The 16,912-nt window shown below is 43.3% G+C and overlaps 1 protein-coding gene across 1 annotated transcript in view; it reads right to left on the bottom strand.

Moving 5' to 3' along the window:
• The window catches only part of DIAPH3 (diaphanous related formin 3), a gene marked incomplete in the record, with an annotated part of 517,573 nt that overhangs the window by 374,655 nt on the left and 126,006 nt on the right, over nt 1–16,912 (bottom strand). The window contains 2 exon segments of the mRNA XM_034758385.1: nt 2,701–2,815; nt 3,939–4,277. Of these exon segments, the coding sequence (XP_034614276.1) occupies nt 2,701–2,815; nt 3,939–4,277 (454 nt within the window).

Genomic DNA, 16,912 nt, shown 5'->3' with positions numbered 1-16,912 from the left:
TTCTGCAAAAGCCTGTAAAATGCATCGCTGGATGCAATCCTAATAAATTATAACTTATCAATCACCCTGAAATAAAGCAACCGAGGGTCCTGTGGCACCTTTAAGACTAACAGAAGTATTGGGAGCATAAGCTTTCGTGGGTAAGAACCTCACTTCTTCAGATGCAAGGCTTGCATCTGAAGAAGTGAGGTTCTTACCCACGAAAGCTTATGCTCCCAATACTTCTGTTAGTCTTAAAGGTGCCACAGGACCCTCGATTGCTTTTCACAGATTCAGACTAACACAGCTACCCCTCTGATACCTGAAATAAAGGTAATTCTTGCCATGTAACATAACAAAGGGATCAGATTCTGTTAATCTACTGTTCTTCTTAATACCACATCAAAATCTGAAACCATGCCACTAGCACCTAAGAAATAAAAAGAATCATCACAATCATTATTCTGATGGTAGGTTCATACATAGTTAACTAGGTACAGAAACAATTATATCTGTATCAGTATAGAATGTCATAGTGTTTTCCTCAACAGTCAATGTTAGTGAAGATATACATATCTATTTTGGCATCTCCTTAAGAGCATACTTCAATATATCTGTGATAGAAATATGCCCTATCACTGAAAGTGAAAACTTCGGATAATTTCTGCCAAGGGCAGTCCTAATGCTTTAGATGCCATCAAATCTATTGGTCTGTCTCCTCGGGGACAAGGGAAACAGCTCACACTTAAACTCTCAGATGTCATGGGGACATGAAAATATTAATTTTCCTGTTCAGGAAAGTAGCAACACAACCACAGGCTCTGAAGGGGAAATCCTTGGTTGTAACATACTCAAAAAGCAAATGTAGAGAAAGAGAAGAAAACCAGGAGCAGGCTAAATGAAACTACTTTAGAGAGGGGGCTGCCCTCTGATTACCTCTGGGATAGCTGACCTTTCCACAGGCCTTAAAAAATTGGGTTAGGGACAGACTGAGGAAGAGCAGGACTTCATATGTAGGAAGGAGGGAACCTCGTGAAAAAAACATTACCAAGAACTGTTTCCCAGAAAGCCTGGGTCAATTATACTCATATGTTTAATTGCTGCAATATTTGTTCAATGTGGGCTTGTCTGTATCCTTGGTGCATCAATAAACCATGTATATTTGCAAGCTAAACACCATAACTTCTGGACTCTACATTGAGACTCACTAGTTTGACAATAGCTAATCTTCTTATGTTGTATGAACAGATATTCTTAAATAGGATGGAACAAAAGTCTGAAAATACCAGGAAGCATTTTGGTGTTTTTCACAGAAATTTTTGTTCTAACTCACACATTACATACTGCTTTCAAAATGATGGGATAGAATATTACTTTAATAAAAATGAAGTGTGACTCTAAAATTTACCATTTTTCAGACTGCATATTTTTATGTGCTCTCATGTAAAATATGGAAAGTCAAAGTGTTTGATATATATCAGGGGTCAGCAACCTACAGCACGCGAGCCGATTTTGAGTGGCACGCTGCCTGCCCAGTGAGAGGAGGAGAAGGGGCGGAGGGGCCGGAAAGCGCCACACTGGGGGAAGAAGCGGGGGAGGAGGGAAGCTTGGCTGCCGCAGGAAGGAAGCTTCTGCCTCCTGCCCCGGCGGGGGGGGGGTCCCGGCCCCCCGCCCACCACTCTCCCCTGCGGGGGCAGGAGACAGAAGCTTGGTCCTGCAGCAGCCAAGCTTCCCTCTTCCCCCGCTTCTTCCCACAGCTTGGTGCATTCCAGCCCCTCCTCCTTCTCCTCCCCCTCCCCTTCCCTCTCCCTGCTGGCAATAGCCCTTGGGAGGGGGAGCGGAGCAGAGCCAAGTGGCAGCGTGCTCGCTGCTACGCAGAAGAGGCAGAGAGAGGTAGGGACGGAGCCTGGGGGAAGGGGGTGGAACAGGGCATATCCCGCCCAACCCCGTGCCGTGAGCCACTCAGGGCAGGGGGCTGGGAGCACCCCCACGAGCCGCGCACCCCAGCCCTCTGCCCCTCCCCCCCCCCCACACCCCCAGCCCTCTATCCTGAACTCCCCCCACACCCAGCCTTCTGCCCTGCACCTCCACACACACTCCAGCCCTCTGCCCTGTACCCCCACACACCCCCAGCTCTCTGCCCTTACCCCTGAATTCCCCCAAACCCCCGGCCTTCTGCCCTGAACACTCCGCACTGCCTCTGCCCTGACCTCTGAACCCCCCCACACACACCCAGCTTTCTGCCATGCACCCTCTGCCCTGACCCCTGAACCCCTCCCCCCACCCAGGTCTGGGATCCCAGCTGCCAGCCCCTTGCCAGCCGGCGCCCCGGCCACAGACCCTGCTCAGCCCGCTGCAGGCGTAGGTGAACAGAACCCCAGGCTGGAAGCGGGCTGAGCAGGCTGGTGGCCTAAGATCAGCATTTTAATTTAATTTTAAATGACGCTTCTTAAACATTTTGAAAACCTTGTTTACTTTACATACAACAATAGTTTAGTTATATAATATAGACTTAGAGAGAGACACCTTCTAAAAAACGTTAACATGTATTACCGGCACGCGAAACCTTAAATTAAAGTGAATAAATGAAGACTCGGCACACCACTTCTGAAAGGTTGCCTACCTCTGAGATATATAATATTCTTTAAAATTAGTAGGCTGGGATTACAAATGATATGTTTGATTAGAAAATACAGCTTTAAAAGTCAACAAATTACTTACCTTTCTTTTGACAACAAAATGTAAGCTCCAGTTTGCAAAGCAAATCAGCATTCTCATACTTGTCTTCATCTGCTATTACCCAGAAACAGTTTTCAGTCATTTCATGTGGCCTAATCTGCAAATCAAAGAGATATCAAAGCTTCCTTGTAAATATGTAGCATAACCCTCCTTAAAATTCTACTTTGCTGTAAGGTATACACAAGACGTAACAACCGTGAAGCAACTGGTTGCTGAGACCACTGCCGACCATGCTGAACAACACGGTCTCATTGTTTTCTAGTACTCCCATCTATCTGTATCCATCTGTTCTTCTGTTGTCCCTTGTTTTGTACTTAAATTGTAACCTCTTTGAGGCAGGAATTGTCTTTTTGTTGCATTTGTACAATGCCTAGCATAATGAAGTTCTGGTCCACAACTAGAACTCCTAAGTGGTACGATAATACAAAATAATAACTGGACACTTGAAAGGCTGCATGTTCATAGAGTATTCAGAGTATTTCAATCACTGTTTTCACAATTTCAAACATTTCTAATTTTGAAAATACGGTAAAATATATTAATGTACTAAAAATATTGTTTAAAATAAATTAGATTCTAGTGTTTAGAAGATGTCAAAAACAAACAACAAGATCTTAAACACAAACTGAGTTTTAAACAACTTTTGCTTAGAATTGTTAGAATAATTCTGACTTATGTTGAAGCGCTCATGACAAATGTCTATAGACAAAAAGATTTTAATATAAAATATTTTATCAGTACTACCTTATTAGTTAAGGGTCTAAATGTGCCCTGAATAGAAATATAGCAAATTTGACAGTGTAGATTTAAGACATTATCAGTTTTAAGGGAGACCTTCTCTGAACACAACTGATTCAAACACGATTATAATACAGTATTTTTTTAGCTATATTTTTCCTATGGATAACTCTTTACGCTGAGTTTTTTGGTCCAAACATTTGTATTACTATAAAGAATAATAAATGTTTTTTTAAAAAATTGATTATTTTTAAAGACAAGTGAGAAGATGGAAATACTGATAGAAGCAGAAATCCCTAGACGGAGGAAAGAGGAAAGAGTGGGTAGGAAAGAAAAAGTAAAGCCATAATAGGAGATTGATACACGTTATATTTTCATTGAACTGACATTCATTCTACACAGCTTACCCATCTGACAATGCCAAATTACTGTAATTTCTACATTAAATTTGGCACCAGAAATTTTCCACATTTAAGTTTTACCTTTGACCAATTGAGCCTTTTCATGGCGATCTCAGGTTTGAATTCTTTTTTAGGCTTCAATCCAAAGGGCAATGTACGTGGAGGCGGAGACCACTGTACTCCAGGAAAGCCTGGCGGCGGCGGAGGTGGTGGTGCACCAAAAGATGGAGGCATTCCTGAGCCATTCATAAAGGGCAGTGGCGGAGGTGGTGGCGGAGGCGGCACTGCTCCATTAAAAGGTGCTGGTGGGGGAGGTGGTAGTAACTGTTCAGGTGCTGAAGCAGCTGATGGAGGAATAGATGTGCCTCCTTGTATTGATGGTAAAAAATGAACATCTGATCCATGTGGTATGGAGCCATACTGGGGAGAAAACAAAAAATTTTATTCAGACTCATTTTCTTAAACTGAGTGCCATAAGGTTCATATTTACAGAATAAATGAAAAAGTAATATTTTCAGTGACAGACTCCTTCTCCATGAAACAATGAAATATGAATTTTATTGAAACTGACATGGTCTCTTCACATCCATATCTTTCATAATAAGAGTTCTTTGTCTTACAAATATAATTTAGACTCAGAAGCAGACACAAAAACATACTTAGAGATACTGTATTCAACACCTTGTTTCATTGGTCATGATAGAATTGCTAAGACAGACACGGTGGGTAAAGTAATTTCTGCTGGTGAGAGGCAAGCTTTTGTGCTTACACAGAGCTCTTTTTCAGAATATTTCTAAGAGTAATTTTTCTTGCTCCTGAATGGATTTTTATCTAAGACAGCCAGAGTTTGGAGCAAACCAAAATCAAGATGGTCAGATCCTCAAGCTGCTATTACAGCTGAAAAAGAACTATTCCAACAATCAAGGATCAGAACCAGTGGCATCACTTGGGACTAACTCGGTCGAGTGATTATTATAAACTACCTGAACAAAAGAACTTGGGGAAAAAAAATCTGTTTTCCTAGATAAAAGCCATTCACATTGTGACGGGTTGGGTCACAGAGCTCCCCTTGCGACTGTCACTGGATGTGCTGAGACTACCTCTGAACCTGTTTTCCCTGTCAGCTTGGGACTTCAGCACCCTGCCTTGTTGAGCCAGACACACTAGCCTGCTGCAAACACAGACCCAGACCTGAACCATATCCCCAAAGCTGCAGACTTAACTGAAAACAGCTTAAGAAGTGCTCCTGTCTCTAGCACCCAGATACCCAGTTCCCAATGGGATCCTAACCCCAAATAAATCTGTTTTACTCTGTATAAAGCTTATACAGGGTAAACTCAAATTGTCTGCCCTCTATAACACTGATAGAGAGATATGCACAGCTGTTTGCTCCCCCAGCCATTAATTACTTACTCTGGGTCAATTAATAAGCAAAAGTGATTCAGGGGGAGGGATAGCTCACTGGTTTGAGCATTGGCCTGCTAAACCCAGGGTTGAGAGTTCAATCCTTGAGGGGGCCACTTAGGAATCTGGGGCAAAAAATCAGTACTTGGTCCTGCTAGTGAAGGCAGGGGGCTGGACTCAATGACCTTTCAAGGTCCCTTCCAGTTCTAGGAGATAGGATATCTCCATTAATTTAAATTTTAAATTTAATTTATTTTATTAAGTATAACAAGTAGGATTTAAGTCAGGGGTAGGCAACCTGTGGCACGTGAGCTGATTTTGAGTGGCACTCACGCTGCCTGGGTCCTGGCCACCAGTCCGGGGGGCTCTGCATTTTAAATTTAATTTTTAATGAAGCTTCTTAAACATTTTTAAAACCTTATTTACTTTGCATACAACAATAGTTTAGTTATATATTATAGACTTATAGAAAGAGACCTTCTAAAAACGTTAAAATGTATTACTGGCATGCAAAACCTTAAATTAGAGTGAATAAATGAAGACTCGGCACACCACTTCTGAAAGATTGCCGACCCCTGATTTAAGTGGTTCCAAGTAATAACAGACAGAACAAAGGAACTTACCAAGCAAAATAAAATAAAACACTCAAGTCTAAGCCTAATACAGTAGGAAACTGAAGACAGATAAAATCTCACCCACAGAGATGTTCCAATAAGCTTCTTTCACTGCTTTCTAGTCTGGGCAATTCTTTCCCCTGGTACAGTCCTTGTTCCAGCTCAGGTGGTAGCTAGGCGATTTCTCATGACTGGAAGCCCCTTTGTTCTGTTCCACCCCCTTATATAGCTTTGGCACATGGCAGGTATCTTGTCTCTCTGGGTCCCCACCCATCCTTCTAAATGGAAAAGCCCCAGGTTTTAGATGGATTCCAATACCAGGTGACATGGTCACATGTCCTGTGAGACGCCAAGCCTTCATTCTTCCTGGCCTGACTCACAGGAAGGCTTGCAAGTAAACAGAGCCATTTACAACCAATTGTCCAAGTTGATGGGAGCCATCAAGATTCCAAACCACCATTAATTGCCCACATTTTGCATAATTACAATAGGACATCAGAATTATATTTCATATTTCTAGTTTCAGATACAAGAATGATACATTTATACAAATAGGATGACCACACTCAGTAGATAAGCTTTGTAATGATACTTTACAAAAGACATTTTGTATGAAGCATATTCCAGTTACATTATATCCACACTCATTAGCGTATTTTCATAAAATCATATGGAGACCAATGTCACACACATTCTTAGAACAAAGTTTTGATTCTGCAAATGAAATGGTAAGTTTCTAGCTTTAACAGTTGTGAAGACAACATCACTTTGTATTTGGAAGGTTAAATCAATACTGTGATGTCCTAAGCGTGCATGATCTGTAGCAGAGAGAAAATTGATCAGAGAATATTTGGTGAGGGTGGGCTTCAGATTTATTAGGCACATACCAACCAGCAGCTGATATTAAAGAAGAAGCCCCAGAACAGGATCCATAAAGTAAAAGTGAAACAGACATGGAAGACAACTCACAAAAAACTACACTTGAATCTGCTATTGAAAATTTTAAAAAAGAGTGATGGCAGGAATAGAAAGGTGGTGTACCAAAAGCAAAGTATACGGTGCCTGTTCAAGTAGCATTTGGCAATTATGAGTTTTACTGTTATTTGTAACATAAGTTATTCAATTAATACACCTCTACCCCGATATAACGCGACCCAATATAACACAAATTTGGATACAACGCGGTAAAGCAGTGTTCCAGGGGGAATGGGGGGGGGGGGCGCGCGCTGCACACTCCGGTGGATCAAAGCAAGTTCGATATAACACAATTTCACCTATAACGCGGTAAGATTTTTTGGCTCCCAAGGACAGCATTATATGAGGGTAGAGGTGTACTTCTTAAGTGTGAAACAGCTCTCTATGTCCAGGGCACCTAGAGCATATGGAGACATGCCTTTTTTAACATTTGTATACATCTAAAATAAAACACTACATTTTCTGCTGTTTTGACAAATTAGTTGTAAGTTGTTTTAAACATATTTAATAAAGAGTTGATTAACAATATTATAAAGATCACAAATATACTTTTAGCTACCGGTTCTTATTTATATTACTGACCGGAAGAATGGAGTGTTCCTGCAATACTCTATTTGTTGTTTGTTTCTTTTAGAAATGTCTAAAGAACAAGATGAAAGTGATAATGAAATGGGTGAAAGTGATCACGAAATTATAGAGCAAGCGAAAAAGGAAGGAAAGTGTAGATCCTCTACTTATTAGGGAAGTGGAACTAATAACTAATAACATCAAGATGGCTGAGGTATTTCATGTCTAGTTTGCTTCAGTCTTCTGTAAAACGGTGATCAGATATTCCACACAATTAATATTAACAACAAAGAGTAAGAAACATAGGGAAATAATAGGTTAAAGAATATTTAGAGAAGTTAAACATATACAAGTCAACAGACCCTAATGAAATTCATCCTAGGATACTTAAGGAACAAGCTGAAGCAATCTCAGAACCGATAGCGATTATCTTTTGGAACTCATGAAGCATATGTGCAGCCTCAAAGGACTGGAGAAGGACAAACATAGCACCTATCATTAAAAAGGGGAACAAAGAGGAACCAGGAAATTATATAACAGCCAGCCTAACTTCTGGAAAGCTATGGGGGGCTGGGAGGAATCAATTTTTAAGCACCAACAGGATAATAGGATTATGAGGAACAGCCAACATGGATTTGTCAAAAAAAAAAAAAAATCATGCCAAACCAAACTAATTTCCTACTTTGACAGGGTTACTGGCCTAGTGGAGGGGCGGGGTAGGGGAGGAGAGAAAAGAAAAAATGGTTACTCGCCCTGTACAGTAACTGTGGTTCTTCAATACATGTGTCCCCCTATGGGTGCTCCACTTTAAATGCACTAGCAACCCCTGCACTTTTTATCAGATTTCTCTCATAACAGTGTCCATTTAGCCAACACATGCATGTTAGTTAGTCTCATGCCCTGTGCCATTGTTATATAACACTGTGCAGGGGAACCTCCCTCACGTCCTTCTCTATGGTGAAGCTCTATGACAGAGAACTCTGAAGCAGAGAGAAAGGAGGCTGGGTAGTGGAGTACCCATAGAGACACACATCTCAAAGAATCACATAGTGAGTAGCCATTTCTTCTTCGAGTAGCATCGCTACAGGTGCTTCACTCTGGGTTCCTACCAAACAGTATCCTCTAAGATGGGGTGACTTCAGAGTCGAGTCCAGTACAGAGCAGAGTACAGCCAAGCCGAACACAGTACCAGAGCCTGAGTCATGAGATATCGCATAGTATTTGATAAATGTATGTATGTATAGCTGTCCAAATAGCAGCTTTACAGATTTTGATAATCTGTGCATTCTTGAGAAAGGCCTTAAAGGCGGTGATGGATCTTGTAGAATGAGTGTGTATATCCAAAGGTGGTTGAAGTTGGAAGACTGGTAACAGGAGTTAATGTAGCCTGATATCCACTTGAAAATCTTTCAGTTAGAGATTGTTGACCCTTTTGAACTATCTGCTAACAAGACTAATAACTTGTGGGTCTTTCTGAAGGGCTTTGTCCTGTGCAGATAAAAGACCAGGCCTCTCCTAACGTCCTGGGTGTGCAGCAGTGCCTCCTGGAGATTTAGATGCAGTTTGGGATAGAAAACAGGCAGGTGAATGGGCTGACTGAAATGGAACTGTGAAGAAATCTTACGTAAAAATTTGGGGTGGGGTCGCAGAAGACTGAAGTGGAGAATGCCATCAGGGCCCTGTAGTGCGGTGGACACCCGCTCCTGCCCTGAAGGCCTTAAAACAGCCCTGGGGGAAGGTTGTGGCTGGGAGCTGCTAAGCTGGGCTGATTGGGAAGTGGCTCAGCTGGAGCCACTTCCCACTCAGGCCTCAGCTGGCCCTATATATAAAGGCTGTGAGACAGAGTACCTGAGTGGAGCAGGGCTGGGGACAGGCTGAGGAGCTGGGGAGCTCCAACCTGGAAAGCCCCAGGCTGCGGCTTAGTAGGAGGCCAAGGGGTACTGGGAGTTGCAGTGGGCAGCCCAGGGATAGGCCAAGGCAGCAGGTCCAAACCCAACCTTGCCTGTGATGAGTGGCCTATACTGCAGTCTGCCTCAGGGAGCGGGAGCTAGTTGGTGACTGGCAGTGGCCTTATTCTGAGGCGTGGTAGGGATAGTGGGTGGGGGTTCCCTGGGGAGGGGAGACCCTAGTACTGAGGGGTGTACTGCCAGGGGGCAGCACCCAGAGAAAGGGGCACCAGGGTCCAGGGAGGGACACGGCGGCCAGAGGACAGGTGGATCACCGGCCTGCAGAGGGCGCTCCGGAGCTGGAATGAGCTAATTCCCAAAAGTCACCAGCAGGAAGCGCCGCAGGGGTGAGTCCGCTCCTCTACAGCCCCTATTTCTCCAGCCCGTCACGCCAACATGATGGCTATCAGGAATGCTGTCTTCAGTGACAAATGGAACAGTGAGCAGATAGCCAGAGGTTCAAAGCATGCTCTTGTGAGGCATTTAAGGACCAGATTGAGGTCCTATATGGGAGTAGGACACTGGACCAGCAGATAGAGATTTCCCAGCCCTCTGAGGAATCTTACTGTAGTCAAGTGAGCAAAGACAAAATAACCCTCTATTGGTGGGTGGAAGCCATGCTGGCTGCCAGTTGGACCTCTATGGAGCACATCAATAGACCTGAGGTTTTGAGACTTAAGGCGTATTTCAATATACCCAGAAGTGATGCAGTCACTGGAGGAATCTGTCTGTGGTCACACCAGTTTACAAACTGAGAATACATGTAGCGAGTAGATTGTTTCTTGCTGTGTAATAATAGCCTGCTCAGAAGAAGTAAAAAGGGTATGTCCTCATCCCTAGAGCCATGGACAAACTGTGCTTTGAAACGAAATACTGTGAGATTGGGATGAAGAATATGCCTGGTCTCCTGGGAGACAAGATGAGACGCAGAGTGAAGAGTAATCGGACAGCAAATAGCCAGTTGCATCAGGTAAGGAAACCACATTTGTCTAAGCCAGGTCAGAGCTATGACGACGACTCTGGCTTTCTTTATTTTGAGCATAACTTTGGCTATTAAGAGAATTGACAAAAATGCGTAGAGTAGGAAAAAGCTTCCCCTAGGGATTGGTGACCCTATTCGCCCCTCAAGCAGAAGTGAGTGCATTTCTTGCTTGACTCTGTGGCAAACAAGTCTGTGGAGTGCCCACTGATGGAATAGGTAAATATTCTGGGGTCTATTTCCCTCTTATGGTCTTGGAAGAATTATCTGCTGAGTGCATACATGGTCACATTCTGAGAAACTAGGAGATAGGCTTAATGTGATGATGATCTGGGTGCATATGCACTAATGCCAAAGCTTGACAGCCTTGGTGCAGAGAGAGAGAGGGGGAATCTCATTCCACCTTGGGAATTGATGTAAAACTTGCATGATATATTGTCTGCCATGATCTTTATGTGTTTGCCCCGATTAGTGGTAGGAACCAGAGAGCGGTGTATCTGACCACTTTGAGCTCCAAGATGTTTATGTGTAGCATTGCCTCTTGTGACATCCACTTCCACTGTATAAGCACTCCCCATCCTAGCAAAGAGGCATCCGTGCTTATGACGACATTTGGGGAAGGACATGCAAAGGGGATTCCTGTGCACATGCTGTGATGGTCTTTCCATCAGTCTAGGGATTGTTTTATGGAGGTACATATGGAAAGAAGCATATTTAAACCATGTCTGGTTGGTGAACTGACAGTTCTGAGTCACCTTGAAGGCGGCACACTCAAAGCCAGACATGGTATGTAACAAAGTTCCAGGAAGTGACCTCTCAACAACCAGTTGTTCAGGTAAGGGAATATTAAGACACCTTTCCTGCAGAGCTGTACTGGTGCTACGGACATGACCTTCAAAGAGACTCTCAGGGAAGATGACAGGCCGAAGGGAAGCACTCAGTATTGAAAGCGGTCCTGGCCACAATGAAAGACAGGAATCGTTTGTGGGAAGGTTGATAGTGCTGTGGAAATGCACATCTTGAAGGTCAAGGGCTGAGAACCAATCTTCTTGCTCTAGTGATGGAATGATCATGGCAAGTGTCACCATTTCAAATTTCTGTGCCTTCACATAGGTGTTGAGTAGTCTTAGGTCTAGGCTGGATCTCCAACCTCCACTCCTTTTTGATAACAGGAAGTACCTTGAATGAAACCGCTTCCCTCTGTGCTGCATGGAGACTGGTTCTATAGCTCCCAAATGTAGAGACTGTCTATTTCTTGAAGAAGCACTCTCTCAAGGGGGGTCCCCCAAGAGGAACAAGAAAGGAGGGGTTCATTGATGGAAATGAAGTGGATGGTGTAACCTGTAGGGATCATCTTCAAAACCCACTTGTCCATAGTGATCAACTCCCAGACTCGCCTGAAGTAGTGAAGGCAGTCGCCAAAGGGAGGAAGGCTAGTGGAATCAGCACAGCTGAGGAGGATGGGAATGGAAATTCAGACCCTCGACCAACCCTTCAAAATTGATGCTTGGAGGTGGATGGCTATGAGGCAGGAGGCTGAGAAGAGGACCGCTTCCTTCTCTGAAATCTCTGCCACCTTTAGTATCACTCATAGCACCACATGGAAGAAAGGAATTAGATGGAGCAGGATCTCTGGGCAGTGAGACTTGTTGAGTTCTCTCTTGTAGATGGGTGTATAAATTAGGGCTGTCAATTAATCGCAGTTAGATTTAAGGTCAGGTAGATTTTTAAGAGTCCTTTAATGTTCTCAGAGACTCATCCATGGTAACTGCGAATAACTGAGACCCATCAAAACGAAGGTCCTCTACTATACTCTAGACCTCTTTTGGGAATCCAGAGAGTTGGAGCAAGGAGGCTCTTCTCATTATCACCGCTATAAGCAATCGAATGGGCAATGGTATCAGCAGCTTCTAGGAACACTTGTAGGGTTGTCCTGGCAAGTATCTTTGCAAGGATTGCCTGGAACTGATCCCGGTGTTCTGTCAGTAGATGGTCCGTGAAAGAGGTCAGTTTGGTGTAATTCACGAAGTTGCACTTTGCCATCAATGCTTGATAATTGGCAATAATAAACTGCAGGGAGGCCAAGGAATAAGACTTTCTCCCCAGTAGATCCAGTTGCCTGAGGTCTTTGTCATGAGGCGTGATTTTAACATGGCGTTGCCTATCATATTCATTCACTGTGTCAACTACCAAAGAGTTAGGTGAGGGATGAGAAAATAAAAATTCTAAGCCCTTTGCTGGGACGCAATACTTCTTATCCTTTCTTTTTCATGTAGGCAGAATAGAAGCTACATGGGCCAGATGATCCTGGCTGGGTCCAGAAGAGCCTTATTAAGAGGCCAAGCAAGTTGATGGAAAATGTTGAACACCTTATGATAAGATTCTGTCAACTCCTCAAGAGGAATCTGTAGAAAGTCTACAACTTTCTTGACCAGGTCCTGGAAATATGCATAACTGGTTGGAAAATTGCTCCCAAAGAGTAGTTATCAGTGGGTCACAGTCAAGCTGGAAGGGCATATCAAGTGGGGTCCCACAGGGATCAGTTCTGGGTCCAGTTCTGTTTAATATCTTCATCAATGATTTAGATAAAGGCATAGAGAGAGTACACTTATACATTTGCGGATGATATGAAGCTGGAAGGGGTTGAAAGTGCTTTGGAGGATAGGATTAAAATTCAAAAGGATCTGAAAAACTGAATAAATGGTCTGAAGTACACAGGATGAAATTCAACAAGGACAAATGCAAAGTACTCCACTTACGAAGGAATCAGTTGCAAACATACAAAATGGGAAATGATTGCCTAGGAAGAAGTACTGAAGAAAGGTATGTGGGGGGGTCTTGTGGATCAGAAGCTAAATATGACTGAAGAGTGTAACATAGTTGAAAAAAGAAAAGAAAAAAGCTAACAGCATTCTGGGATGTATTAGCATGAGTGCTATAAGCAAGACACTAAGAAATTCTTCCACTCTACTCAACTGGAGTATTGTGTCCAGTTCTAGAAGTCACATTTCAGGAAAGATGTGGACAAACTGATGAAAGTCCAGAGAAGAGCAATAACGATTAAAGGTCTAGAAAACATGACCTATGAGGGAAGATTGAAAAAAAATATTTTGTTTTGTTTACTCTGGGGGGAAAATTGAGAGGGGACATGAGAATAATTTTCAAGGACATAAAAAGTTGTTCAAGGAGGAGGAGGGAGGTAAACTGTTCTGAGGATAGGACAAGAAGCAAATTAAATTGCAGAAAGGGCAGTTTAGGCTGGACATGAGGAAAAGCTTCCTAACTATCAGGATGGTTAAGCACTGGAATATATTGCCTAGGGAGGATGTGGAGATTTTTAAGAGCAGGTTAGACAAACACCTACCACAGATGGTCTAGATAATAATCCTGCCATGAATGCAGAAAACTGGACTAGATGTCCTCTTGAGGTCCCTTCTAGTCCTAAGATTCTATGATTCTGTGTTTAAAATCATCCACCAGAGATAGAGGAGGAGGGATGACTGCTTCTTCCAGAAATTAAGAGAAGAGATTGAAAGGATATCTCCTAGAAACAACAGCTCTAGCCTCGTGTTCCAGAAGGGATTCCTCTGGAGGATCAGGCCTCGTTGAGGGAGTAGGTGATTCTGGTTCCTTTTCTCTATGGTGAGAGAGAATCAACACTCTGGAAAACTGTTGGTGATAAGCCACACAGGGATCCCAATACAGCCAAGCAGCAAGTGCATAAGGCATAGGAGACGGCACCCAAGGTTGCTCATATCAGCAAGACATTGGTGGTAAATGTGGACTGTGCAGAGTTGCAGCTTCAGCAGAGGCTTCTGGAAAGGGGCTTCTGTAGCAGTGAGGAGAAGAGCCCTGAACTGACATTTTAGACCAAGGAAAGTCTTCATCAGAATCCTCTTCCTCAAGTTTATTCAGGAATGGTGGAGCACCTGAAGAGATCTGAGGGGAAATAGTTGGTACCAGGCAAAGTTCAGGCAATCTGGATGTTCTCTGTACTGACAGCACATCGGAGCCAAGGGGCAGCGAGTTAGGTATCTCAGATAGAGCCACGTTCCAAGAAAATCACAACTCCTGCAGTACCGCAAGGGTTATCAGTACCAAGACTGAAGTCTGCACCAAGTTAATTGTGGTGGAGGATGCTGATGGTACCATAGGCTTTGGGCGCTCAGAGGAAAGTGCAGTTGCTGGTGGTACCAAAGGTCTCATGCACTCCAAGGAAAGCACACTTGGAACCTGAGTGGGTTTCTTAGGTATCAAGGAAGAGTTCATCTTGCCACACCAGTCCACTAACATTACTAATGGTCTCTCCAGCCCCGTGGCCTTGCGGTCTAGCTGTGCTCTGGGTACCTGAGGAACCAGGAGCCTCGACAGTACCTGATTGAAGAGTCAGTGGCACTGGGATAGCAGAGGAGACTGACGACTTTGGCTTTTTCAAGATAGGTGCTTTCTCTGGTGAGCAAGGGGCACGTTTTTTCAAGGACCTATGAGAGGAGATCTATCTCTCAGACGCCCTGGGTGTGAGGCTGTGATGTTGTTGAGGCAGTAGACCCTGCTCGGTGACCCTTGTTCTGGGTCAGAAGCTAGTTGTAGAGAGCTCTCCATCACAAGAAGGTGAAGATTGGGGATTGGTCCTGCTTTGAGCAGGGGGTTGGACTAGATGAACTCCTGAGGTCCCTTCCAACCCTGATATTCTACGATTCTATGAAGCTCTCTCTCTTTTTCTGGCTCTTGATTTTAGTGCCAGACAAAAGTTGCACTTCTGAGCTGTGTGATTCCCCAAGGCAACAAATACATTGGGAGTGCCCGTTGTTGACCGGGATCACCTCCCAGCAGGACAGACAACACTTGAAGCCAGGAGAACCAGGCATAACCTCTCAGTAAAGAGAGCTAGTAACTATCTAATACAGTGATACTCAGACTGAGGCTCGGAATCTGCAAGTGCCTCTTTAATGTGTCTCCTGTGGCTCTTTGCAGCGCATATTAAAACACTTTGTGGTTTTATTCTTAACCCGTCTAAGCTATTAACCAATAAGGATGCTTTTACTATGTTATTAACCAATTGTATAATACTTGATCAGTCATTTTGCTGTGAGTATATATATATATATATATATATATATATATATATAAAATAAATGAAACAATGAATTCGCATTACTGTGGTGCCTTTGAGTAACGTTGATTGCTAATTTGGCTGCTGAACTACTGAGGTCCAAGTATTACTGATCTAATATCTACCTAAATACAATATAGAAAAAATAAAAATATTTGTTTATGAAAAGAAAGAAGCATTAACACTATAACTAGCTATCAGTAAGAAGAGAAAAATAGAGTTGAGGAAATTTCAACAGGACAACTCTGTCCCAGGTCAACGCGGTTGAGAAGGAACTAAGGACTGTTTGCCCACACAGTGCTAGATAACAGCACAAGACAGACATGAGTGGGCCCAATGGATACTGCTATGAGAACTCTCTGATCAAAGGCACAGGGGGTGCTAGCGTGCCCAGAGTGGAGCACCCGTAGGGACACTACTCAAAGAAGGAGTAGATGTGAGATATACTGATTTCAGTCAGGCTTTTGACAAGACCACAGTCAAAGAGTAGTTATGAGCGGTTCACTATCAAACTGGGGTCCCACAGGGGTCAGTCCTCGGGGCAGTACTATTCAATATTTTCATTATTTATTTGGATAATGGAGTAGAGTGTATACTTATAAAATATGCAGAGGACACCAAGCTAGGAGAGGATAGAAGCACTTTGAAGGATGGGATTAAAACCACCTTGACAAATTGGAAAACTGGTGCCAAGTTCTACAATTTGGGATGGAAAAATCAAATGCACAACTACAAAATGGAGAAAAACTGGCTAGGGGTAGTACTGCTGAAAAAGGACCAGGGATAAAAGTGGATCAAAAAGGGAATATGAGTCAACAAACAGGATACAGTTGTGAAAAAGGTTAACATAATTCTAGGGAATATTAACAGGAGCGTCCTAAACATGGGAGGTAACCATCCTGACCTTCTTGGCACTGGTGAGGCCTCAGCCCGAGTATTGTGTCCAATCCTTTAGGAAAGGTGTAGACAAATTGGAGCAAGTCCAGAGGAGAGCAACAAAAAGTAATAAAAGGGTTAGCAAACCTAACCTGTGAAGAAGAGAAAATAAGGGAATGCTTAGTCTTGAGAAAAGAAGATGTGGGGCGGGGAGGCCCCGAGACCCGATAACAGTGTTCCGAAATGTTAAGGGCTGTTATAAAGAGGACTGTGGTCAGTTCTCCATTTCCACTGAAGGTAGGACAAAAAGTAATGGTCCTAATCTGCAGAAAGGGAGATGTAGGTTAAATATTAGGAAAAACTTTCTAACTATAAGGGTAGTTAAGCACTGGAATAGGCTTCCAAGCGAGGCCGTGCAATCCCCATCACTGGAGTTTTTAAGAACAGGTAAAACACCGGTCAGGGATAGTCTAAGTTTATTTAGTCCTGCCCCATTGCAGGGGGCTGGACTTGATTTCTCAAGGTCCCTTCCAGATCGATATTTCTATGATTTTATGATTAGGCAAAAGGATAGGAAATAC

Source organism: Trachemys scripta, chromosome 1, assembly GCF_013100865.1.
Source record: "Trachemys scripta elegans isolate TJP31775 chromosome 1, CAS_Tse_1.0, whole genome shotgun sequence".
Lineage (NCBI taxonomy): Eukaryota > Metazoa > Chordata > Testudines > Emydidae > Trachemys > Trachemys scripta.
The sequence above is the reverse complement of the archived record's forward strand: the minus strand, read 5'-3'. Positions and strand labels throughout refer to the sequence as shown.